This window comes from Astatotilapia calliptera, chromosome 5, assembly GCF_964374335.1.
Source record: "Astatotilapia calliptera chromosome 5, fAstCal68.1, whole genome shotgun sequence".
NCBI lineage: Eukaryota > Metazoa > Chordata > Actinopteri > Cichliformes > Cichlidae > Astatotilapia > Astatotilapia calliptera.
Window position 1 is genome coordinate 22,731,230 of NC_137426.1, and position 26,215 is coordinate 22,757,444.

Here is a 26,215-nt window from a genome sequence, read left to right on the forward strand (position 1 = left end):
AGTTTGTAGAAAGTTAAGTGTCTTCTGTTTTTTCTCTCTCTCTCTTTTGTCTTTCACTTGAAAGTCTTTGAGCTAATTTGCCTTATTTTTTGATGAGTTAATCTTACAAGTAGATTAGATTTTAGCTGTAGATTTTTAGCTTTTTATGGAGTCGTTTTTTTTTTGTTTGTTTTGTTGACGCTGTTTTCTTGTGCGCGTTGTTTTCTTTTCACATGAATTTCCGTTCCAAACCTCGCGTCGTCTGTCCCGACATTGCGTCTGGCCTCTTTAGCAGAAAGCCTTCCAGAATGGAGAGCTGAACCAAACAGTGACTTTACTTAGTGCTGATCCAAATCACTTCTACTGATGCTGCTGCATCGGGCTCGGACAAGCTCATAAACACACAAACCTGGGCTGTTTTCAGCTTTTTAAGTCAGCACACCGAGTTTAGCTGTCACCACGTACATCCAAACATGTTGAACTTTAATTTATACGGATATCAAAAACTGTACATATGTAGATAATAGAAATAATGGTTTTACAAAGGACTGCTCACTAGACCATGGAAGTGCCATTAAAGATGATTCTTACAGCCTTTAGTGAGACAGCAAGTCTGAATGACTTTGTGAGTGATAAAAAAAAAAAAGTCTGCAAAAACTCTTTCTAGCTAAGCCTTAATGTTTTTCTTCTGGACGAACTGCCCGGTTTCACATAGATTTGACATGAGTTTGTATATACTGTGGAAATGGCAGCAGGGTTGTTTGAACTTTGAGTCAGTTGAGTTAGACGTAGAATTACCAGGAGCTTTTCTTCCTGTTCTTTAACCATTCATGTTTGAATCCAGTGAAAAGACGAACGAGATAACATCTTCCCCAAGGCTTACATTGTTTTTTTGCAATTTTTCTGTTGTACATTTCTGCAACCAAAGATGTTTTAGCCACCCACCGCTGTCTCCAATCTCCCAAGATGCTCGTATGTTTTGTGTAATGGTATAAAATGCCTTTTATTGACTCTAAGAAAGAGAAAGATGGCAATAAGAGTGTTAACGTACACTCAATATTCCAAATTATGACTACAGTTTGAGGACTTTTTCAGCTCTGTCTTAGAAAGTGTTTTTGAAAAGAACAAATCCAGCTGCTTAACCCTAGTTCCCCTTAGCTTACATAATGAGTGCAGGACAGCATGCGAGCAGACTTTACCGAACTCAGCTACAGCCCGACCGATATATCGCCTGCCGATATTATTAACTGATTGCCGATATGTCGGTGTCAACATTTATAAAGCCCGCTAAGCGAAGATGAGACGAGAGAAACACCTTTCCACCATGTTATGTGTTGACACTGCATGGTTTGTCCACCAGAGGGCACATGTTTGGAATTCTGCAAAACAACAACCGGCTGATCCGAGCAGCATAAACAAGGAATCCACAACTTGTGATAAGAAAACATTATTTTTAGATAGCATTGTCATATTGTCTTAGTAAGGACACAAAAACAAATCTACAAACCAAAAAATTTATGTTGAAAGAAAAAAAAAAGTATCAGCCGATATTCGAATCACCAGCTATCGGTACTAGTATCGGTCTTAGAATCCTATATCGGTCGGGCTCTTGACTCAATGGACATTAAGAAAAACGGAGCACAGATTTTACGATTGGTGCAAACACGAACATTTTCAGACACAAGCAGATTTTGTAAATAGCCTGTCTTTCCTTGCACTTCTTTCACCGTTTTTTTCCCTTTCTTCTTGTGTGTTTTTGTGATTTTTAATTTTTTAGTATGAATTATAACCTGTCCAGAAAACACAGTGACTTGCAAGTTTTCAGATTCAGCGCACCATGAAGGAAAATGTTCTGAGAAATGCTATTCCATATATTAGCCATCACTTTTAATACAAAACAAGATTTTGAAACTATGAAATGACCACTTGTTACAATGCAGTGTTTATTTATTTTTTTAAAGCAGAGATGACAGGACAGGAAACTAAAGGAACTGGCCTTTTAAATGACATAACAAATATAGGAATACTAAGACTACATGGAAAGTACACAATATTTGAAATAAAATAAAAAATACTCATTGCACTTGCATTTTTAGTCCGCATAGATTTGTAAATGCTATTTGTATCCATCCTAATGTCAATTTGACGGCTTATTTCATAGTTTCAAAACATTTTGCTGCTAAAACAGGATTTCCAAACAGCTGGTTTAATAACGTCACATCTGGATTTTCAAAATGTTTCATTTTATTTCAGTTTGGTTAATACCAGTGTCGCAATTTTTTTTCTTTTTAAACAGTTGAGTCATACTGTTGTGTAATACTACAGTTTACTATATGTTGCAGTAGTGAGCAGTTTAACTAGATAAATATTCGATCATTTTAGCAAGAAATGCTGTCTTAAAGTAACATTTTTGATCCACAAACACAGCTCTACACTGTATAAACTGTATTGTGTGGATCACAAGCTTTTTGAAAATTCAGATTGGCGCATTTCACTATCTGTTTGTGAATAGTTTTCTTATTTATACAAGAACTCATTTTGTACAGTTTTGTTAGAGGAAAGAGGTTTTGATATTTGGTTATTTTGCAAATGCCATTTGGCTACTTTTGTCTTCCTGTGCCAGAGTTGCTAAATTGTCTGTAACTTGTGTTTTTGTTTTTCTTTTGTTGTTGTTGTTTGTTTTTTAATTGATTGAGATTTTACTTCTTTCTTGGTTTTCTCTTTGAATTTGAATATGTCAGTTTTCTTTTTTAATAAAAGTCTTGTTTCAATGTTTTTGTGAGTGATTTATTATTGGCTGTTAAATTTTTGCTAAATTAGGGGTGTATATTACATATTATGGATGCCTGATCTTGCAGTATCATTAGTCTTATTTTCTTAATCTTTAAATTGAATTAGTTTTTGCAGGAAGCTAAAGTCCACCTGCTTAAATAAGTACTTAACCAATAACATGGCAACAACTGCATTTAGGAACGTAGATATGGTCGAGTCAACCTCCTGATGTTCTGACACATGGAAAAGAAAGTTGATTTAATAGGATAGCAATTTCCATTTCCATCTCTTTATGAGCAGTGTGCCAATCTTGATGGCTGATCCAAGAGGGTTAGTGCAGTATGCCACGAAGCACAGATCATCTCAAGTGACAATAAGTTCACTGTACTCAGATGGCCTGAATAGTCACCACATCACTCAGTCCAAGTGACTTCTTCAGGCTCAGCTGACTGCAGGTTTCCCTAACCTTTACACAATGACTGAAACTAGCACCACTGATGAAAAATGGGCTGTAAGGTCAGTTTCTTGATCATTAATATGCATGTTATGACCATTGATGAACAACCACTGATCAGAGACCATTGATGCCAGTATGAACTAAAATCTCTGAGGAATGTTTCCTCCACCTTGTTGAATCTGTGCCATTAGCTTGGTGTATCTAATACTGGTCAGTGTACACACAACTTCAAACCCCACAAGGATGGTGTAGTTTGCTCTGTAGAAACATACAATACAAAGAAATGTTATTATTGTTTAATTCTGTAACATTAAAATTAACAATTTTTATAGGTTTCATGTGTTACTTTAATTACATTGCCACTTACAAGTCCATAGCCCGTGTTCTTTGCAAAGAAATGTATAGTGTTTTTTATTCATTACACACAGTTTCCAGCGTTCCCATTAATAACTTATTAATCTAAAACTATTTTCTATAACAGCTGAAAGGCCACGGTAAATTCTCAACACCAGTGTAAACAGATCTCTAACAGCCAAATGTACTCTCTTACTCTGACTTACTCTAAATACATTTTCCCTTTGTGGTTGCTGTTTGCTTTCTTTACATCTTAAAGTCTGTTGACTCATACAGTAGCTGCTACTTCCGAAATACCAATGCCCAGTCTGAGCTTACACACATACAGTACATACTGATAATACACTAAACCTATCATATATAATGAAATGAATAAAAATAAAAACAAGTATAAAAGTGCATCTACATATTGGATGTGAAACAAATGATTAAAATAAACTCAACTCCATTATTGGCTCAAGGCTGAATAAACAGAGTGATGCATCCAACTCTGTTTGTACCTGCTTTTATCCACTTAAGAGTCCAAAGTGCCATTCAAAACACACACACACACACACACACTTATAGATTCCCAAGGTAACACCTAGCAGTAGTTGGACGGTGTAGTCTATGGGATTTCAAGCTGGGATTTCAGGGTCTCCATTGATAAGAAGATTATGAACTGAAGAGACTTGAAGGTTAAACAAAGGTTAGATCGATAACACATCACTTAAAGAAAGAGCAAACAGGTTGCTGCAATGAGCCTTGAAGTCATGTCGTTCTGTCGAGAGGTAAATCCAAGTCAAGTGTTCAAATAGTTCAGCTGATAAACATCTTTAGTATGCAGGAGAAACGTGTAAAACAGGCTTCACTCCCGGCCTTCTCCCGTGAGCTGTAACAGGAAGCTGAAGAGGTAGATAATGTCCAGGTAGAGGCTGAGCGTGGCAAAGATGTATTCCTCTGGACTGATGGCGTAGCGCTTGTTTCCTAAGAGCATCTGAGTGTCGAACGCCAAGAACTGTGGCAGAGAAAGGCACAAATGGAGAAAACAAGCAGAGCAGGTGAGCACGAGGTAATCATTTGAAAACTTAGCTGGAAACTAAGACGGGGGTAGGCTGTGTGATTCTCACCAGAGTAAAGAGGATGGCTCCTATTACAGCATAGGTGGCATGTAACCAAGGTACCTGTGAGATAAAATGCATTACAAAACACTTTTAAGAAGGCTAGCAGGGATGCTAATTTAAGCAAGACAGAGTGCAAGATTATCTGAGGCTAATCCTTCTTCCATTAATGCAGTACCTGATGCATTAACCCAAGTACTTTTGTTTAACTCATTAATTGCAGCTAATTTGGTTTCCTTCTAGAAGGATGTACATGTTTAAACTCACGTATCCAAAAGGGACGACAACAGAGATGGCGATGGCACAGATGAGCATGACCATACACAAAGAAAACAGGACTCCCTGACAAGAGGTGACATCAATCTGCAAGAGAAGAAGAAGATGTGTCTTTTATTGTCTTTTTTTGTTCAAAGCAGTTTGAAGTTCTAGTTTGAAGCAGTTCGCACCTTGCTCTGGAAGCTGAAGATGGTGACAGAAAGACACACCAGAGCTGTGATTCCCAGGCACAGCACCACCGACTTGGTGTTGTAAAAGCTGGAGGAAGCACAAACATATACATTTTCTCTTTCAGCTTGAAAAGACACGGATGGTTCTTACATCCGCAGGTGTATTTACCTTGACAGAAATCCCATCATGAAGGCCATGCTCAGAGTCTGTAGGGAAAAGTTGATAAAAATAGCTTAGAGGCTGAGGCTGAGTGACGGCTTTATTATTGTATAAGGTTTGTATTTTACACTGCATGTTACTCACAAAGAGAACTAAAAGAATTATATTCCAAGGAAACTGCCTCCTGTTATGACAGAAAAGACAGTAGATTTGTTATTTATGCACACAGAGACACATTTTATAGAGTTTTTGCAAAAGAGCATCTTTTCAGTTGTTTCTTGAATTTTTAATAATAGTAATAACTTTATTTATAAAGCGTTTTCAAACAAAGTGCTGTACAACTAAAGGGATAAATAAAATAAAAGTGATACATAGCAATACAGGTAAGAGACACAATACAAGTTAAAAACAATAAAAAATTAAAAACTAAAAGCCATAGAATTAAGACATGTAGGATAAGGTGAACAAATGTGTCTTCAACAACCACAGAGCATGCCTGCCGAATATCTTGAGGGAGGTTGTTCCACAGAAACAGGGCACGAAAAGAAAAAGCACGCTCTCCAATAGTCTTTTTTCTGGCTCTAGGAACCTTCAGAAGGCCAGAGTCCTGAGATCGGAGAGCACGAGATAGAACATAAAGGTGTAAAAGGTCGGAGAGGTATGAAGGTGCCAATCCGTTTAAAGCCTTGTAGGTGAGCAGCAGGACCTTAAAATCTGCTCGAACCTGACAAGGTAGCCAATGCAGAGATCTCAGAACAGGGCTAATGTGCTCAAATTTCCCAGTTCTTGTTAAAATGCGAGCAGCTGCATTTTGCACCATCTGTAGACCTCTAAAACTTTTCTTTGGTAGGCCAGAAAGAAGAGCATTGCAATAATCAATAGGGGAAGACACAAATGCATGGACAAGAACCTCTGCAGAGTCGCTTGACAAAACTTGTCTGATTCTGGCGATGTTCCTCAAATAATAAAAGGCGATCTTTGTTATCTCTTTTACATGAGATTCAAAGGAAAGCACCATGTCGAACCACACACCCAAGTTTTTTACCTTGTTCCTGCAATTTATGGCACTGTCATCAATTTTCAAGATGAAATTTTGGGACAAGTGCTGAAATGTGTGTGGCCCAATGACCGTCAACTCTGTCTTATCCGTATTTAGGAGCAAGAAATTATCCGATAACCAGCCCTTAATTGCACATAAACAACATTCTAGTTTAGAGACTTCAGCACAATTTCCAATGGTTAAAGGAACATAGAGCTGCAGGTCATCAGCGTAACAATGACATTTTGTGCTGTTTATTTCTACAAAGACGGTTTACCTCAGGTCTCCACAGCAGGACAGTGCAATGTAGGTGGCAAAAAACATGAGACTAAAAGAAAAAAAGGATCAGAGACAATTTCAAAATGTACATGAAATTTATGTGAGTGTGAGATGAGTTTTCATCTGTGTTGTTTTCGTTTTTGTTTTGTTTTTTTACTTACTAGGATGCCGAGTACAAGCCAGGATGAGTCTGAATAAAAAACCTCACTGGTTCACTGAAATCAAAACAGCAACCAAAAAGAAAGTAAACTGGTGCTTCATAGAATAAAGTAGAAAAAGCTTTATTAGAAAATGACAGTAAAGTTGAGCAAATAAATACAGACGTACTTACCAAAATGTGAAGAGACCAACAACGCCCACGGTCACAAACAGCTGAACCATGAGAATGGCGTAGACCTGCAGGTGGACAAACGCTGTGTCAGAGCGATGTGGCATTTCCTTTTATTAATTTATGTTTTCATGGGGTTTTGTTTGGGGTTTATTTTGCTTCCAGTACCTTCCTGATGAAAGTCCGCCGGATGGTCTTATCATCCCAGGCGAACTGGGCCTCCATCTCAGCATAGCCTGAAAAAGGGGTGGAGGCGTTTCAAAGCTGAACTTCATGACATCACATTGTAGCATTGCTCTGATTACCTACATCATTTTTAATAACTAAGTGCAATGTCATGAAAATATTATTATTTGCATTTAAAATGAAGCTAAACAAAAACTAACATTATTTTTCATTCACATTGTTTCACTTGTTACCACGCAGCTTTGACTACTACAGGTCTAAACTAGAGGACAGCCAGTGTTCGCATATCTGTAACCAGCAGGATACTTTACTCACCTGCTGTTGCCTCTTGATAGCTGGGAGGCTCATTGTCATTGCTCACCTGCTGGTACGCAATCATAATTAGTATATGAATGAACAATAACTGCGTTTACAGCCACAGTACAGTGTTAGACACATGTGCCAGCTATTCTAAAGCTATTGCTTTATATGCACATTTAAATAAAAAACAAAATAGTACAGGAGATACTTTTCATTGCAGATCTGACTATAAAAGCCCCCACGTTTGATTAACTCAAAGGATTATATACATAAACTGTATGTATGTATGTTCATAGACATACTGTTAAACTGTTTCTCTGATCTTGTTGGATTTTGATCGAGTTTGTAAGCTTTTTTAGAGCATACCTCTAAAAAAATATGAATAATTCTAACAATCTTTCACAATAACACGTCTCATATGTAAACAAATCTGTCACTTTAATGAAGGCATTTTGTTACAGCTTTATTTTAAATCAGGAAAGATGAAAACATACCTTTCCCTTTTTCATGTTTTTCCCTTTTTTCGCCTTTATGGTTCTGATGAAGGAACACTCTTCTGAAATCCTTGGTGAAATGGGTTTGTTTGTTTATTTAATGATGTGAAGCTGTTAAATCCCAAATATGTACAGTTCCTAGGCTTCTTCTTTCGTTCGATGTCGCTTCTGTGGCTCCAAAAGCTGTTGTGAGTGGGGGAAAAAAAAGGTTGTTTGCGCAGTAGTTTTTGCTCTGATTTTGTCTGCAGTGTGCGGATTACACTGGAGCTTTATAGGCTGCCATGTAGTTAATCTGCCTCTAACCCTGATCCCACACCACCCCTGTCCCAGCCCTAAAGAGGTCGTTCTAGCAACGTCCAGGTAGGCCCATAACCCTCAGATCCCACCAGAGTGTGCCACTGCTGTTGCTTAACAGGGGGGGTGGACACAATTGTTCTGAACAGTATTCAGGGTCAATTACTCATAATTGTGCAAAGCAAGCAGAGGGATTTACATGTCTGAGCTACAGATGATATTACATTATTATTTTAATCCATTTTGAGGTATAAAAAATACAAAGAGAACAGTGCAGCAATGTTGATATGACAGAAAAATGTATTTTTAAAAAACACATATTTACAGATTTTTTGGAAAATTGAGATATATTATACCCATCAAAAACTACCAATCAATTAATGTGGGTCCATCAGTCTGGTGACATCTTTGTCTGCGTGGGTGTAAAAGTACAGTAGGGTACAGTTGGAAGTAGCTTTTCTTTCTTTGCTTATTTTTAGCAAACAGGTTGGGTAAACAAATGACATCATGTTTTTATGTAAGACACTGCTTTAGTAACAGACACACGGCACTAATTAGCATGGAGTTAAGAACATTATGGAGAATACACTGAGATTTACCGGCAAGTGATCACCTCTAATCTGCTTTTACTCAGATGTATTGTACTGTTCCCCTCTTTAATAAGCACAGTTGTGTGGGTAATCATTTATACTTTATTAAAATGTTTATATTGATATTCAATATTTTCTCAAATGCACAACTGGAAGTTTGTTTCCAGCCACAAACTAAATATCGTCAGTCAGTAGGATGAGATTACTTTGTCTCCCATAAGGAGGAAATCATGCAGGATCTAGAAAATGCTGCAACAACAAGTCCCTGAATGTGTACACTTTAAATAAATACAGATCTTTATAAAAATAAATAGATAAATATTCAAATTTAAAAAACTGTTACCTCAAGGCCTCTCTACAATACTTTGAACTGCTCTTGGCAAGATTTTATAACGTGCTTCCAAGAACTGGTTTTTGGTGTCTGCTTTGTGTAGATGTCATTCTGCCTGTAAACACAACAGCTCAGAAAGTTTTGAATGAATTCTGAGAACACTTTGTCGGGTGTAGAGGGGGTCATTTTGACAACCCATTAAAATCTGTCTTACACCAACGTTGCCAAGGTCAACTTAATGATACCTCTGTCATGGTCTGCGGTGGGTGGCTGGAATTTTCATAAGGCTCCTGAACTGACCTGGGATCCGCCCCTGGGCAGGGCCAACTCCAGCTCCTGCACACCTGGAGCCTATTGCAGACAATCAAGCCAGAGGGATTTAAACCACACGTTGATGTTCATTCTAGTGATGGGCAGATGAAGCCCCATGAAGCACTGAAGCTTTTCATCCAATTGGTTCACCCCAACGCGAAGCTTCATGAAGCTTCATTTGCTCTAGCAGGACACCTACTGGACGTAAAAATAATAGCTGGCATGAATTTGAAGAGTGTGGCATTTTGCACACAGCCTGTAAATGTCAACAACAAAAGGAGTGTGTAAAACATGTATATTGTAGTGATGGTAGTATACTGTGTATATTTATAGTGGCAGTATGGGAAATGATTATTTGGAAATGCTTGAAATGGAAATGATCATTTACTGTGAGGTGAGGTGTGGTTGGGGTGTGGACAGTAGTTGTGCTTTTGTAACGTTGAGGTATGGACAGCTACACACTGAGGCTTTGTCCTGCCTGTTCACATTTTATTCTGTAAAAACTAAATTTTCACTGCTTTTATGACCTTTTTAGTGGGGAGAACATAGCTAGGATTTAATGATTTAACAAATCTTTTGAATCCTTTGTCCTCCACAATGCTAAATGGCTGGGAGTCCTCAATCACCATGCTGACCAGGTCTTCATCTATTTGAGATTGTTCTCCTGAGGAAAGACAATAAAGATAAAGCACAAATATAAATATCACACACGTAACTTATAACAGTTGTATAATATTGTTATATCATTTAGTAACATTACTGCATCCTATATTATCATTGCATTTGATGGCTCACCTGGTCTTGCTCCACAATCGGTGTTCCCCTTATTCTCATGCAAAGCTCTGTAGTGCCTAAGCATGGATGAGGTGTTGTTGTTATATCCCAGCTCCCTGGCACATAGCAAACACTTCACCTTGTACAAAAGTCAAGACAGCTCAACATAAATTGTATTGCACCATCAGTATCATGAAAATACATCTTCTGTAGAAATTTACATACCTTGTTGGGAGGAATAAGATCAAAATGTTCCCACACAGGGGAGGACATCCTCCTCTTCTTAGCTGGCTCCATTCTCTCCTGACTTTCTCTCCTCACTCTCATAAACCTCCATACGGTCTCCAAACTCTCACTAACCGCAACTCTCCATCAAACACCCACATTTTTGAATGAAGTCTGAGGGGTTTATATCGCTGTCATATCTCGCGGCAAAGTTCGAACCACTTCATGAACCAGTCACGTGGTACAGCCGGGCAGCGAGGCTTCGGACGTCATCATTTTCAGCTCCTCCCATAAATGAAGCAAGCCTCGATACGCGCTTCGCGGAAACGCCCCCTCCATTACTCGACACACGCTCCGAAGCCTCGATACAGAACGTCCCATCACTAGTTCATTCACCGCCAGTTTGTCATCAACACATGTTGGTAACAGGCCTTATACTTCAAGTTCTTGCTGTGATCTATCTTGTTAACACGACTCTCTTGTGCTACAGTTGCTGTATTCACCTTGGCTCACGCTCCACCTCCGAACTCAAGATACCAAGCAATCCTTCTGAAAATCTCTCTGTGCCTCACCTGCCTGCCCTCCTGCCATCACACTCCATCTGAAGCCCCGGATCTCAGACCAGCCTTTCCACGCCACTCAGCCTCCCCTGGATTCTCATCACCCCCCTCTCAACACTCCATGTCCCCTACTGCAAGTAAGAATTGCTACTCTTACAACTAGCCACTTCAGAGCTGCCTCCACTACCTCCCTAACTCCTCTATCTTCTCTCTTCAGTGTGACTGTTCCCTGCTCAGCTCCACTCCGCATCTCAGGCCTCATTCCCTCGCCCTAGCCACGTTCCCCAGGCCACGCCTCGTCAAACTCCACGTCTTATTGTTTTTTTTTGTCTTTGCTACGTTTTCTTTTTTGCACTTTAGCCTAATAAATTGTTACATCATCTGCTGTCTCTGCTCTGGGTTTCTGCACCTGAGTCCTGTTCAGTACAGGCCACTCGGCCCTGTGACAGCCTCATAGCTTAGAAAGTATCATTCTTAGAAGTGTGTTGTCAACATATAGAAAGTGCTATTTAAAGATTTAAGATATGTCACATTTGACCTCTGACCTCTCCTTCAAGATCAATAAGGAGCCAGACAAAATTAACCCTAGTAAATATAACATGCACTTTTTCAATGGTGATTTCATTTTTAAAAATTATCCAAACCAGTCTGACCCTGTGTGGAAAAAGTAATTTCTCCCTAAACGTAATATCTGTTTGTTATTAAGACATGTGGCAATAAGAACTCTTCTTTACAGAACTGTTTAATTTCAGCAACATTAAATCTTTTTCAAGCATGAACGAAGTGTTCGAGGTCTTACAAAGCATTTCTATCAGGTTTGAGTCGGGCCTTTGACCAGGCCGCTTCTGTTCTGTTCATCTTGACAGAGAACAGAAAGCAGAAAACATCTAAAGAAGAGCTTTAAATGTTGTCCAAGAAGCCCACGGGATTATTCCTGAAGACTACCTATTTTAGAAAGCTTGTCTAAGAGACTTCAGGCTGTGTGAATAAATTGTGAATAAAAACAGACCTAAAATATTGACTTTCAAGCTCATTAGTACTTTGCTAACTCTGTTTTAGTCTTATATACTAAATGTCCATGCGTTTCTGCATTTGTTTCAATATATGACAGCATCACCTTCCCATTTTCTTAGCAAAAGTAGTTAGGGGTAAATGAAGACCTATGCAAAGCAGTGTGTCATGTCACATTAAGGTAAAACTTGTTTTGTCAGGACATGTGTTATTCAGTTTCAGATTACGCATCTGTTTTATTGGACTCCCTCCAGACTCTTGAGACTTGCGCCAAGGCCTACTGCAAACTGTTGGAGACGCAAGTTTAAACAAAGAAATTGAATTCATGTTTATGGTCATGTGATAAGGTGAGTTCTGGGGAAAGATTTCTAAAATTCTGATTGTTTGTTTTGGGAGACGAGTCAAACTGGACAGGTGATGGCAAATGCATGCAGGCTGGTGGGCTGCTCTGCTGCTGCGTGGACCAAGTCGGTCTGTTGTCTCCACCCTAGAGGAAAGCGGACCATCTTGTCTGGAGTCTGGAGGTTGATTGCCCCTCTGGGGGTGTAGGTGCCGGCACCAGGGAGTATAGTGTGTGTATGGGGAGCGTGAGTGTGTCTTCATGTTCGGAAAGTGTGAGCGTGAGGGTGAGAATGCATGTTTGTGTCCGTGTCTATGTGTCAGGTCAGGTCTCCACCTCCGCCTCTCTCAGAACATCTCAGATGGCATTTTTTTTTTGGCCGTCAGACAATAATTCTGATTGCTACATTAGCAGGCAGGAACAACAACAAAAATAAAACAAAGAAAAAAAATAAAAAGAAAAGAAGTTGGATTCAGTCTAGTATTATGAGAGCAAGGCAGATTCTTCTCGGCAGTTTGTAAGTGAAAGGGAGTGCCATCAGTCTGAAGGTGGGCCTGTGAGATGGGTAGCTGGAGCATTTGAAAACATATAATAATAGAAAGGTTGGAGGTACACTATATACTATATATTAAGAGTGATGGAGCTTATTTGACTGCAGCCAATGATGATTGATGGTGATGAATTTGTTTCATATTTTTTTGCATTGTAATGTCATAAATGTTTGGGGAAAAAATCATGATAATAAAACTGTTCTGATTTTGCTATTCCCTAAAGCAGAGCACAATAACACAATGCTAAAAAAAAAGAGAGAGACAGAGAGATGGTCGTTTACAAAGACACAACAGAGGACAGTCTGTCCGCCGCTTGGGGGCAACAATCCCAGATTCACTCCATACAAATTCTAACGTCAAAGTTTCCTGTGACCACTAGATGGCGAAAGAAGCCAAGAGAAATATGTCCCATGTGGCGGCCAGACCTGCATCACTGACAAAGTAAATACCAGACTTTTACAAGCTTTCTGTTTTTATTCCCCAGAGAAAAGTCAACCAGAAAGAGAGAGAGGGGGGTAAGACAGTATGTTCCGTTTGTTTCAAATCGTGATGTGAGAGGATGTAGTCTAGTCTAGGCTCAACCTAAACCTCCAGACTTCTAATGTTGTTGGCCTTGCATGATTTGCTATTACTGAAACAACTGGGAACATTTAAAAGGAAATCTCGGCTGTGATTACTGCTTGCAGAGATGTTTGTAAATTGAAATTGACAGTAAGGAAGTAAAACGAAAATACGGTTTTCCTGCAGGGTTTACTAAGTATGATTAGGAAGCACCGATTTTATCAGCAGACTAAAGTCATCATTTTGTGAAGTTGTAGGTGGAAGGGTTTCTGTGGGCCCTTTAATTCCATTACATAATAACAAAGTGAAAAAGGAAAGGAAAACAACAGCCCACTTTCAATTTGATTAATCTGCCTGGTAAAAATGAAAGTATGATGGTGTTGAGCTTGATTTTGGTTTCATCTGACCGCTATATTTTCTTAAGACGGATCTGTACTTCTTGAGGGGACCTGGCGGACGCTGCAGGATTTGAATGCATTAAAATGTAGTGTTACAAATGGTATTCTTGGTGACTGCAGTCCCAACTGCTTTCCGATTTTTAGCAAGGTCCTCGTTCCTCCTTTGGGCTGATGCACCACTTTGCTCTTGATCATCCTCACCCCAGATCTTGAATGGAGCTTCAGACTGAGGGGGATTGAAGGGCGAATTTATATTTCTTCCATTTCCAAATAACCACACCAACAGTTGTCACCTTCTCACCAAGCTTTTTGGTGATGGTCTTGCAGCCCATTCAGTATTTTTGTACGATTATCATATGACAGATGTGTTACAACTTGTAACACTTGTAGTGGGAGGCTAAAACGTGCTCCTGCCGTTACTGTGCTGTCCAGTAGGCGGCAGGCGTAGACCAACATGATTTATGGGCATGACTGGAACAAAGCACCCCTAGGGACTATAGGCTCTCCTCATTGCAGGCTTCCAGTATTTCTTTCTGATGGATCAATGACAGTAAAAGTGCAGGTGCGTTCGTAGATAAATAGATAGATAGCTTCTGGTTCGTACTCATTTTTCATTTTTTGGCACCGAGGAAAATGTGTACTATTGCTAATTTTTTTCACCTAATGTGGAACTACTGTTGGATCCGTGACTGCTATATTCTTATAAGCAGTCACAGCTTCTTTAGTATGTTTGTTTCAAAAATACAAGAGTCAGTCAAAAGCCTGTCAGACCTAGAAATATAATTGAAGCTGTGCTATTGTGATGCATGATTCTGGGTGTGACGCACTTGTCTAAATCATTTCCTTTTAAAACAAGCAATGCCAGTGACTGTGCACATTATGGAGCCTTATTAAAGGCAGAGCTGCAGTTTATGGAACTTGCTCCTAAATGTTTATATCAATATGATTTCTCCTCGTGTCTGGTAACAAGACTTTACTCATGAAGAGCATTTTGATCCAACTGCCTTGTTAGTCCTACATTTGCATTCATCCTTCACCAGAATCCAGTTTATCTCTTTCAGTTTGCTTATCATCTCGTCTCTGCAAAAGGTCGCTGTGTTCTCTCAGCAAAGAATAACACCTAGTATTCCCATAAGTCTTTGGAATTACATTCACTTGTTATCACACACACTCAAAAATCAAGTGGTGTTTCTTGTTATTATAAAAGCCCCCAGTGGCTCTCAGACCTGAAGCACGATTGGCTCATTGCATCTGTTGCTAGGCTACGGCTGTATGGTATGTCTCGGCATCGCATTAAGGAGGAAAATGAAAAGAGATGAGAACAAGGAGAAGATGCTATATAACATTATTTAATAATGGTAATCTATGGCGTAACCATAAAACATTTACAAAATATTCACAGGCCGATGCTGTCCGTTGACAATACATTTATTTCAACGCTATATATTCAAATAAAAAGTTTATACTCGGAGCACATCGTTCAGACGCTGCGTCCTGTAGAGAAATCAATCATGTGTGACATCATACAATAATCTCCATACTAATTTCATTTACATATCCAAGAATCTGCAAACAAACGCCGGTACAAACCGAGAATAACGGCCCTGTACAAAATTTACAACAGAACATCTTATCATATAAGCCATCAGACATGGTCTAAAATGACCAATAATTTCTCCCTGATCACCGCGTACAAATACATTGCACCTCAGTCTCATTTTCGTAAAAATGGTATACATCTCTCAATCACAAATGGGTGATTTTTTTTCTATAAAGATTCCTCACATGATAACATGATGTGAAAATAGCTTATGTCATTTCAACAGGGCAAACACAAACTGTGTTAAACATTTCTATTGCTATATATATATATATATATATATATATTTATTGATTTCAGAGGTTTCTCAATGTATGAAAAGTGCCTTTACATTTGTGGCAGGAATTTACAGTAAGAGATCATTATTGGTGAATGTCTGTCCTTTTTTTTTTCTTCTTCAGGGCAAAAAAGTATGTGCTTCCTTTCCGTTAGCTTTGTGAGATAACAAAAAAAAGTCTGGTGAGGATCAACGGGCTCGCCCTTCTTTTTTTGGTCTTTACATCAAAAACAAACTCCAGGAGGGAGAAGCGACGGTGGTTTGATTTTGTCTTGAAAAACTCAAGGAAGAACTCTACAGTTTTAACAGTTTTCTAGCAGTCCAATTGGAAGCAACTGGAGCACAGATCGGTTTATGTTCATCAGCTTCCACCACCTTCTGCTCTGCCTGCGTTCTTCACTCATATTTCCCCGGCTCTCTTGGAACATCAGACCTGGGAGATCTCTCAAAATTGCCGTCCATCATGCAGCGGCCGGTGTAGGGAAAGTAGCAAGCCAGGCCTGCATATGGAGTAAGGCGGTTCCCAAAGGCAGTTACCCCATTAAGCTGTCTGAACTTAAGGGTCTATGCGGAAAGCTAAAAGCTTGTCAGAGTGTTGGTTATTCAGGGTGCGCAGGTCCGGCAGACGAAGCAGCAACTTTGGGAAGAGCGTGCTGTCGTCTGGGCGGCGACTGGTGATGAGTGAACGCAGAGCTTTTATTAGATTCTCCTGCAATTGCTCTACTGCGCCAACCTCCACTATACCAGAGCGATCTAAAAAAAGAAAAAAGGAGCAAACAAAGTAGCATTAGACATAAGAAATGTGTTTGTGTGAGAAGTATGAGCTTGTATGCACATAGCTGCGTGACTCTTACCAGCAGATACGAGCACGACAGCCATAAAAAGTGCCATCTCATCTGGTTCCAGACCCAAAGATCCTAGCTTCTCACTGAAATCAAACATGGAATCCAATAATGAGCCCATACCAAGGGCTCTCAAGGATGCCAGTGAGTATGTATGTCCGTTGAGGAAGGTCACCGTCCTCTCTTTGGGGTCAAACAGTGAGCAGAACCTCACCATGAGAACCTGTCAGCAAAACAAGAGCAGTTCAGCATCGAGGGAAAAAGAAACGTAAAAAGAAAAGCCCCAAAGACACAAATCGTATTCAAAGAGGCATACCTGGAAAGTACCAGATTTGAGCAGCATGACCTGATCATGCTGGCTGAGATTCTGGAAGCCTGGGATGCTCTTTGCAAACTCCACCACTTCTTTAACAGCAGGGGTGAAGCACTGGGAGAAAGACTCCCACACCTCCTGACTGGAGCGACTGGCCGGAGCCACAGGACATGAATTAAGTGGGCATGCCTGCAGAAGACAGAGAAAGAGAAGCATTATGGGCATTTTATTGACTGGAATTTAAAAAGGCTTTCATAGAGTCAAAAGGAGAGGGAGACTCACCAGAACCTTGGCTCCTCCGTTCAGCTTCCAGGGACACTGGTTTTGGTTTGAGGACTCTCTGGCTGGGAAACTGTTCTGATTGGCTGTGTAGCCCTGAGACGACATGTTACCGCTGACAGGACACTGGTTCTGATTGGAGGAGAACGTGTACTTGGCGTTGTCGACGTTTGCGTTGGTGGTGCTTTCGCTGCCTGTAGGTGGGACGGGGAAGTTAGGGGGGACGTGGTAGTTAGCTGTCAGGTTCGCCTGCTCCACCTGAACTGCGTGCTGCGTCTGGGCAGTTGCGTGCAACAGGGCAGGCTCCTGCGCCGCGCTGTTCTGGAAAGAGGAAGCGCCAAGGTTGCCGTTGCCAGCAGCCATCTTGAGTGGTTTCTCGTTACCGTGGTAAGACTGCATTATGGAGCCGGCTCCTTCACTCGTCTGGTTCTGTGGACTGCACGGCGCGTCGGGAGGAGGTGACACCTCCATTTCCATGGAAGCCGATTCATTGAGACTGTTCATGTAGCTCTGCATCTCATCCAAAAGCCTCTGCTTCTCCCGCTTGGGAATACGCCCAAAACGCACAGCTGAGGACAAAAGCAGACAGAAACGAGCATCTCTGTTAGCATCTTACAGCACTGACACTTGTATGCGTAAAATGTTCACATTCAAACAAATATCCTACATGTGGCTCTCAAACTCTAATCTAGATGTATTACTAATCCCAAGATCTCTCATCTGTCTCTGACTATTCTTTCTCCATCACAGCTGTTACACCATACTACAGACCCAGAAGCCTCCATCTTTTCATCCTCTTCAGCCTTTACATTCCTCCCTTCCCCCCACCTCGATGCCCTACCTCCACTGACAGTCCTATTTATAGTACACTGTATGCTACACCACCTCCTCCTCCCCCACGAGTCCTTCTCTTTCTGCCTTTCAGTGAAGCGCAGGCTCTCTCTTTTTTTCCTCTAAAAGTAGGTCACTGGGTCAATACCACCAAACGTGGTGTCATTAGCAGAGTGACACAGTGGGTGATGAGTGGAAAGGTCAGAGGTACAGAAAGGCAGGTGAGAGAGCCGAAAAGACAAAGGGTCGAAGGCGGCTGATCAAAAATCAATTTCATGCTGGCGAGTCGCAGACATCAGCCGAAAACCAGAAAGTGGGTGGAGCTACCTTTCCCATGAACGTTATGTTGTTATTATCGTATTTTTCATTTACGGTGTTTTGTGTGCTTATTCACAAAATATAAATGTTTCAAATCTGATGAATTAGCAGTTGATTTCTCGCTTCTGGCTTTTTTGGGGGGGGTCAGCTAAAAATGTTTGCACCAGAAAGAAAAAAAAAAAAAACGTGATTTATTATCACCTAGTTTAGCCATCTTCCCCTGGAGATTTAACTCCTGAAGGTGAAAATAACACACAAAAGCGGATTACCTGCAATCATATGTTTAATATTCAAATTGAAGCAGTGTATGTTTTTGTGATTAACTGGACAGAATAACATTAAATCTCAAATGATTTGAAATGCCCGTGTCGGGAAAGAGCGTACGTGACTGCGAACGGGAAGGGTAATCAACAACTTTGTGCCCCAGTTTCCTAAAATAAACTAGTATTTTTCACAGTTTCTACATGACTGATGACTACTGGGACTCTCCAGCTCCTCTTGCCATTAATCAGAGAGCAGCGCAAGGAGAAAGGGAGGCAGAGGAGGACAAAGACAAGAGGAGGAAATAGTGGAAAGGAGATAAGTAGAAAATTCAACTTTTTGATGAGGAGTAAGGCAAGTGGCTTTGACAGTGGGATTATGCCTTTGTTGTAAGCTGTGACAGAAATGAATTTGGACTTTGTTTTCGCATCTTGTACAAAGCGGATTAAAACGATTCACTGTTTAAGCCAGTGTAAAATACTGGTGGGAATAAATCCATCAGAATTTACTTATGTCTAAATATCTTCATGCAATGACATGATCTCTCACCATCTCTGGACATGCCCACGGAGAGACACTTCTTGAAGCGACAGTGCTGGCACCGGTTACGGTTCATGCGCATGATGAGACAGTTTTCATTCTTCACACACATCTTGTAGTGGATATTCTGCTGAATGCTGCGCCTGAAGAAACCCTGCGGAAGGAGGGTAGGAAGAATAGAGGCTGTGAAGGGTGTCTTTTGTGTCATTGTGTTTTTTGTACACAATGAAAAGGAAAGACGTGGCATAATATAACCTTTCTTTGGTCTCACCTTGCAGCCCTCGCAGGCATGCACGCCATAATGGAACCCAGATGCGATGTCCCCGCACACCTTACACAGAAGCACCATACCTCCGGTTTCTGTGAAAGAGGAAGTCACAACGGTTGTCAGGTGAAGAAACACAATGAAAAACTGCTGATGGCCAAGGAAGGAGGAGAACCGGGAGGAGGGTGGCGAGTAGGTACTTACTGGTGAACGTGCCAGTGAAGCCACAAGGCCTTTTGGCAACGGTGGGATGGTTGTAGGTCGGTGATGACACCGTCATAATTTGCGCAACTGGAGCACTGTTAACTTCGGGAAACTGAAAGACCATTTTCGGGGAAGGTGTTCCTCCCCCTGGCTCCCCTCTTTGCTTCAAGGCTCCGATCTCCTGAAAGGAGACACCCTCCGGGGATGAAGGCTGCGAGTGGGAGGAGGGCGACTGGGTCTGGTATCCACTTGACGGGCTGCCAGGACTCGGACTGGCACTTCCAGACGAGCCAGCGTACAAGATAACACCACCTGAAAGAGCACAGAGGGTCCAAAACTCAGTGCACAGGCACAAACTAGTAGAGAGTTGAAGTGTTGAGCAATCATCTGCTTTCATCTGAGCTTACTTGGCAGACTTTTGCAAACACAGACACAAAACCCTGACCTTGTTGGGACAACAGAAATTTGATCCGATGAACAATTTAGAAAAGAGAAGAAAAAAAAAGAAAGAAAGAAAAGTGACAGCTTGAGGAACAACAACTCTGACCGGGATATTTTTGTGCAGTCTTTTCAGTTTTTAATCTGATAAGAATGAGATAAGGGAAAAAATGCCCAAGTCCTGCCGAATCATACCTTCAAGTAACCTGCTTGACAATGCTTTTACTGATGAGTGATGGAAAAATAGGAGAGGTAGTAACTGAAATAGACACAGCATGCCATCTAGTTAAAGATCTACATCTCTCAACTGTCACAAACAATCATAAACTAATAAAATAGCCTACGATATATCACATCACACACACCAAACCTTCTGGAATAGGGAACACCATTAAATACATCATATCATATTATGACAGTAAGTCACTGTATGTTCACAATGAGAGCCACAGAGAGTTCACAAACAGGCCTTTGTTTATGGATATCAGATCAAGTTGGAAATGCCCTATTACTTCTAAACACAACACCCAAACCCCTCCGTCACCACCACCACCCCCGCCCTTTCCTTTGCAGACAGTGTTCCTCCCCGCAAGATGAAAGACTGCCCCTCACGTGCAGGCTGAGCCAGCCAGCTCCCTGCATGCTTGCTTTCAGAACTGAGTCCTTTCTACACTCCCTCCGCCTTTCCCCCCTCCCTTTTTCTCTTATCCTCCTCCCTTCCTCCCTCCCCTTTCCGGCTCCGGGCCTGCAGACCCATCTATCCGCCAGCCACCTGACCAGGAGCTCACATGGACTCTTGACACAGTTCCCGCCTGGCTCACAAGGCTCTTTGCGCAGTCCCGTGTAGACAACAACAGCAGCAGTGCCATAACAAGCGCTAGGGCAGATCACGTTTGGAGTGGAGAAGGCTTTTAATGCTGTGGCTAGAGATACGGAGGAGAGCAAGCGGGGAACGGAACAAGTTAATGAATTCCACTGAGTCACTAGAAACTGCGCAGAGGGCAACAGTCACGTTGTTGCCGGTCACTGTTTTCACACTTTAACACAATTTCAAAGGCTGACATTGTGCTTTTTGTGTGTGCGTGTTCAGATGAATCAGGCTAGAGGGAGGAAAAAACCCACCAAGCAATCTTCCCTACCTTTAAAGCTACCATAATTGTTTTAATTTATGGTAATATAAGTGAGTGATTATCTCTTCAAATAATTTAAAGAATTTATGGATTTAGGCTTACTTTGGTACCCCCCCCCCCCCCCCCCCCCGTATTTAGCTCACAGTTTGAACCACTTGTTCATTTTTTATCAGATCACTGTGTCAAGTATCCAAGAAGACCTGCCAACTGTAACATTTCCTGCACGCACAATTCTTCACCCAGACACTGCATCAGATATTCTCACATTATGATTGTGATCATACCTTGTGGGTCAGTATCAAGCTACTTGTAATGTATCAGGTCTGTGAATATACCACCCAAAAGGTTAATGTAGTCAAAGTCAAAAATGCCTGCTCTGTGTGTGGCAGTATTATCCAAAGCGGTGTAAATATAATTAGAATGTCTGCTCTGTAATTCTGTGCACATTTCCTCTCAAGGACCTGGAATCATTTGAGAAAAGTGTGCCCTGTCTCTTTTGCTTTCTCTTCTTGAGAAAACACGTGCTGGATTGCTGTTTAGCTCTAAGTGCCTCCTTAATTCCACCGCTTACACGTGTCAACACTGACTGCTCCAACAGGGTATGCGTGTATGTGTGTGGACGTGTGTGGGGTGGCAGCTCTGGGCAGGCGGTTACTTCCCTGCGCACGCAAATGTTGGTTGTTAAGTTTTTCTGCATGATGTGTGAGAGAGGTAGTTTTCTGGGCATGTGGCTCACCTGCGGAGGGCAGGGTGACATGCTGCAGACACACTGGCTCTTCCACACCCACTTTCTACGCTCAGAAGTCACAACCCCGCCCCGCTCGTCGAGTAGAAAAACATTCCATATTCTGAACGCTTGTAACGATTTCCTGGAATATGGCTTGACTGGGCTACGGAATGAGCTCCGGGAATGTCACCCCCGCTGTCCTCAGGCACAGGTTACAACATGTGACTTGCGGATACACATAGAGCCACAAGAACTACGGAATAAACAATACAACCGCCTCCTTTTTTTTTTTCTTTCTTTCTTTTTTGCCAGTCCTCTCTGACTTCCCATCTCGTGTGTTCCCTCCCCCTGGGCATGCACGGACGCCCGTAGAAAATGTGGAAATCATGCTCCATTTGCAACTTGACTGTCCTCTGTCATGTGAACGTTTACCTCTGTGCATGGGCAGTAAGCCTCCCTCCACGTGCAACTACTGGCTTCGTGTCATCTGCTCATTTATGAAGCGTTTGTCATGGAGGATAGTTCTTAGAAGGAACAGCGGGCAGGTTTTTTTTTCACATTAGAAGCAGTTGAGAAGATTTTTTTTAATTAACATAATGGAAGAGGCTGACCCAATTTGAACTTTGTTTAAGGAGTTCTCAAGTTCAAAGGATTACATGTAGATCCTCGGGGCTGAGCAATGCAAATGTAGCCTAGAAAAAAGCATTTATTCTCAGGAGTGACATCTTTTTAATCTAACACAATGAATCTGGTTTCATTTTCCTACTAGTGCCCAACATATGCATTCATCTGCTTAAACATGTTGCATTTTTTTGTAAGTTGGTCAATAATCACGCTTTGAGATCAAGGAGAGGAAAACTCCATGAAGACTACAGGGTTCATGAGAGCTGGTCATGAACAGCTGCAGTGTTTCTCTGCATTCATTCTCATCACAGAGTCATACCATTAACCACTCCTATTGCAGATTCTTACTGCTACTGATTAGCTTAGTCATTCAACTACTGCACCCACAATCTTTCTGGTACTTTTTCAGTTGAAAGGAGTGAGGTTGAACACGTCACGGCACCCTGAAGCGGGTTGATACCATGACATTATATCCCAATTACACGATGAACACTTATTAAAGTACTCATCTTCCATTTGACTGCTGTGAAACTGAATATGGGCAGCATGGTGGTGCCATGGTTGCCTCACAGCAAGAAGGCCCTGAGTTTGAATCCACCGGCCAGCTGTGGCCTTTCTGTGTGGAGTTTGCATTTTCACCTCTTGCCTGCTTGGGTTCTCACATGTGCTGCAGCTCCCTCCCACCATGCAAAGACATGTACGTCAGGTTAACTGGAGAGTCTAGGTTTACTGATTTTGTCAACATGAATGGTTATCTGTCTCTGAGTGTTAGAATTGCTATAGAATGGCAACCTGTGCAGGCTGTACCCCACCTCTCACCTCCCTCCGTGTGACAGGTGGGATAGGCTCCAACCCAACCATGACCCTGAATTGGATAAGCGGAAGAAAATGGATGGATGGACTGAAAATCATCCAGAAAGGTTGACTAGGTACTATTGATAGAGACAGCTTTAAAATAAATATCCATATAATATTGAAACAATGTGAAAGGAAGTCAGAACAGGTTTTATTGTGTCATCTGATTTTACTGTAACCCTTAGAAATAAATAACCTTTCACATGCTTTGGTCTTTCTATTGCAGAAAGGGTTTGTGTGCTGTCATTACCAACAACACCCCATCAAAGCACCAATCTAAACAACTTTATTTATTCTGAATGAAAAGAAAAACAATCAACAGTCCATGTTGAAGTGACCTTTTTATCATTTCCTTGACAACATTGTGAAGGTTAGCCTTAGTTCATGTGACAACTGCTCAGTGCCCCTATGATAATGACTTCAGTCTGGTATTTATCGTCTTATTTTGTTCCATTACACCGCCCAAACAGAAATACCAGAGTGTAATTGAAACGGCTTGGCCTTGTCACCCAAAAAACTAGTTGATGCTGGCAAATGTAGGTTAATGTGTTCTTTCACATCCCACGTCCTGTGATAGGCTACCCCCCAAAAAAGGACGCTCCTTTTAATTACTAATGAACATTTAAAATCAGCTATAGTAACTAATATGAGACAGAAGGCTGGTTAAACCCCTCTGACCCACTGACCAATCTACCAACGAATAAAGAGGAATCCCCGTGTGAGCTGAGCGCGCGCACAGTGCGCGCGACAGAGAGGAACAACCGTGAGAGGAGCAGTGTACTTGGAATCATGCGCGGCACGTGGATACTGAGGCTGTGTACACGTGCTGTCAGCTCGAGGCGGGGTGGCTGCGTATTAAAATCAGGTGCATGATTCGCAACATCACGAACGGGTTTTTTATGTGTTGTTTTTTACCCAGGGTGCACGGCCATGGCCACAGTCGACCAAAGACCTATGTCCCTGATGTTTAGATTTAAATTATATCGTGAGATCTAGGTGCAGCGTGAAGTTGCTGTAATGGTTTAAAGCGTTATATCAATAGAGCGTCACTGCTTTATTGCTTTTTTATCTATCTGTTCGCCTATAACAATGGCGCTCTCAGCCAGTGAGCCACGGAGTAAATAGGCGGTTTAACTCTTATCGATTTCATGAGTCAGATATGATCTGTTCATTCATCATCAGCTCTCGCTACATTTAGATCGTGATTCAGGGGCTGGCAGAACTACATGTTTACTCCAAGCGCGGCTCTTGGAGCCAGTGTGGAAGGAGAATTTGGCACAGATTTCATGTTTGTGGAGCAGTGGGCGTGACTCCTCCCTGACATCGCCTCCTCACTTGTGTTTGGGGGAAAGTGCCACGATTGTGACCAGCAAACTTCTAATGAATCACATGTTTGTTAGTTGACAACCTCCCATTGGATGAAAACATCCAGAAGTGGTTTTGGGAGCAAGAACTTTAAGATCCAAAAAAACGCGGACGCAACGCGGGTGGGTCAGCACGTTATTGTTCCTTATCTGTCTGCAGATAAGCCTCTAATGGTGGGGCGACCAAACGTGGGGAAGGCTGTGGGATGACAACGTGCCCGGTCAGAGGGCGTTCAGGGTCGCGCTTCACGTGAGTTTGTTTACATGCAGAGAATCGGAAGTCCGCCGCAAAGACTGGAGGAGAGGACTTCCCTCTCTGAGCTCAGCTCACTCACTCAAAATCCTCAGACTTGCGCAGCCCAGAAGCACCTGGCAACACGCCAGAGATTGCACAGCTGAATTACAGTCATAGGCAAGAGTACAGTGCACAGAAACTCCAACTGCCTATAGCTTAAATAGTTTTCTGGATATCACACATTCATATAGAAGGAGCATAAGATGCAATTAAACTGGATACAAATCCCAAAGCATCAGACATGTCCAATAACTGCAGTGATCTGACATGACTCAAACAGACAATTAAAAAAAAAAAATTATAATAATTAAATGGCAGTAAAACTTTATATATTACTTAAATATTAGCAATATTTGATCTAATGCAGCTCACTGGCATCTGTGCTCACCTGCACCATTACCCTCAAAGTAAACCTGACAGCGCTGCTTGCCAGCAGCTTTCACACATCGACCACGCAATTTAAAGCTTACTTACCACCTGGACTGTTTTCCATGTTTCCCAGTCGATCGGTGTTGTTCGTTTGTTCCGTATTACAGTAGGCGTTTACTGCTGAACTGACTGCCACTTCTTGTCACCGAAGAGTTTTGTTGATACGGGTGAAAGAGTCATGAACTGCCAGGGCATGTAGAGTGTATCCCAAAGCTCAGACCAAAAGCAGCGTGCACAGGGCATTGGGGTTCCTGAGAAAACCCGGCCAGCCCAAAAGAAGAAGAAGAAATAACAAAAGTAATAAAGAAACTATTTAAAAGCAATTCAGATCAGGTCTCTTATTGATCCCGATGTTCTCTCGAGGTGAACAGACGCACGGGGAAGCTCGACTCTCTGTCTGCACAGTGTGATGTCAGACGGATCTCTGTGTAAAAGGGTGTTCTCTGAATTACAGTGGTCCCAACGCGTTCAGCTGCTTGCCATGTACAGTCACCATGAAAACATGATCACAGTAGAAGTAGTTTAAACACTCCCACACTCATCAATAAGCAACACGCGTCCGAAAATAACCAGCACGTTTTCAGGTGCTTGAGAAATGTGACCATTTTTTTCTTCCCTCCCTGCTCTCCTTTTGTGTGTCCCTCCTGTTTGTTGGTGTGCATCAGGGATCTCTCTCTCTCTCTCTCTCTCTTTTCTCTTCCTCCCTCTCTGTGTCACGCTCTCTGACAACATTTCACCCCCACTCCTCCCTCCACACCCCCCACTCTTCTTTACTCTTTCTC

General features: G+C 41.7%; 2 protein-coding genes and 2 long non-coding RNA genes across 5 annotated transcripts; 1 reads left to right on the forward strand and 3 right to left on the reverse strand.

The window, feature by feature from the left end:
* Positions 1-3,489: 3,489 nt before the first annotated feature.
* faim2b (Fas apoptotic inhibitory molecule 2b) lies at positions 3,490-8,228 on the reverse strand. 2 transcript variants are annotated; one of them, XM_026168144.2, is made up of 12 exons: positions 7,895-8,228; positions 7,416-7,461; positions 7,083-7,150; positions 6,918-6,982; positions 6,748-6,801; positions 6,585-6,635; positions 5,413-5,452; positions 5,278-5,315; positions 5,109-5,196; positions 4,930-5,025; positions 4,672-4,725; positions 3,490-4,559 (listed from the first exon to the last, which is right to left on the reverse strand). In XM_026168144.2, the coding sequence occupies exons 1-12, from the start codon at positions 7,907-7,909 to the stop codon at positions 4,410-4,412; spliced, it is 765 nt and encodes a 254-aa protein (XP_026023929.1). In that variant the 5' UTR covers positions 7,910-8,228; the 3' UTR covers positions 3,490-4,409. The 2 variants fall into 2 exon arrangements, with proteins under 2 accessions (XP_026023929.1, XP_026023928.1); XM_026168143.2 differs by having other exon boundaries at positions 7,416-7,464; positions 7,895-8,060.
* A 1,668-nt stretch (positions 8,229-9,896) lies between these two features.
* LOC145428720 (uncharacterized) lies at positions 9,897-10,349 on the reverse strand. Its single transcript, XR_013909031.1, has 2 exons — positions 10,217-10,349; positions 9,897-10,085 (listed from the first exon to the last, which is right to left on the reverse strand). It is a non-coding gene; the product is annotated as an uncharacterized LOC145428720 (long non-coding RNA).
* Positions 10,350-10,705: 356 nt separating this feature from the next.
* LOC113021714 (uncharacterized) lies at positions 10,706-11,362 on the forward strand. The gene is made up of 3 exons (XR_003272341.2): positions 10,706-10,838; positions 10,911-11,117; positions 11,198-11,362. It is a non-coding gene; the product is annotated as an uncharacterized LOC113021714 (long non-coding RNA).
* A 3,812-nt stretch (positions 11,363-15,174) lies between these two features.
* On the reverse strand, positions 15,175-25,858 carry LOC113022594 (nuclear receptor subfamily 1 group D member 1-like). Its single transcript, XM_026168145.2, has 8 exons — positions 25,479-25,858; positions 19,572-19,883; positions 19,374-19,462; positions 19,112-19,256; positions 17,156-17,721; positions 16,877-17,062; positions 16,573-16,783; positions 15,175-16,471 (listed from the first exon to the last, which is right to left on the reverse strand). Exons 1-8 carry the CDS (start codon positions 25,495-25,497, stop codon positions 16,275-16,277), a joined length of 1,725 nt encoding a protein of 574 aa, XP_026023930.2. The 5' UTR covers positions 25,498-25,858; the 3' UTR covers positions 15,175-16,274.
* Between the last annotated feature and the right edge of the window lie 357 nt (positions 25,859-26,215).

What these genes read in the sequence shown, in the direction of transcription:
- faim2b (XM_026168143.2), bottom strand. An exon ending in GGCGGACTTTCATCAGGAAG is followed by an intron (nt 6,983 to 7,082) that starts GTACTGGAAGCA and finishes GTCCACCTGCAG; the next exon opens with GTCTACGCCATTCTCATGGT. An exon ending in TTGTCGTCCCTTTTGGATAC is followed by an intron (nt 4,726 to 4,929) that starts GTGAGTTTAAAC and finishes TTTATCTCACAG; the next exon opens with GTACCTTGGTTACATGCCAC.
- LOC113022594 (XM_026168145.2), bottom strand. An exon ending in ACGGAGGAGCCAAGGTTCTG is followed by an intron (nt 17,063 to 17,155) that starts GTGAGTCTCCCT and finishes TGTCTTCTGCAG; the next exon opens with GCATGCCCACTTAATTCATG. An exon ending in TCAAATCTGGTACTTTCCAG is followed by an intron (nt 16,784 to 16,876) that starts GTATGCCTCTTT and finishes TTTTGCTGACAG; the next exon opens with GTTCTCATGGTGAGGTTCTG.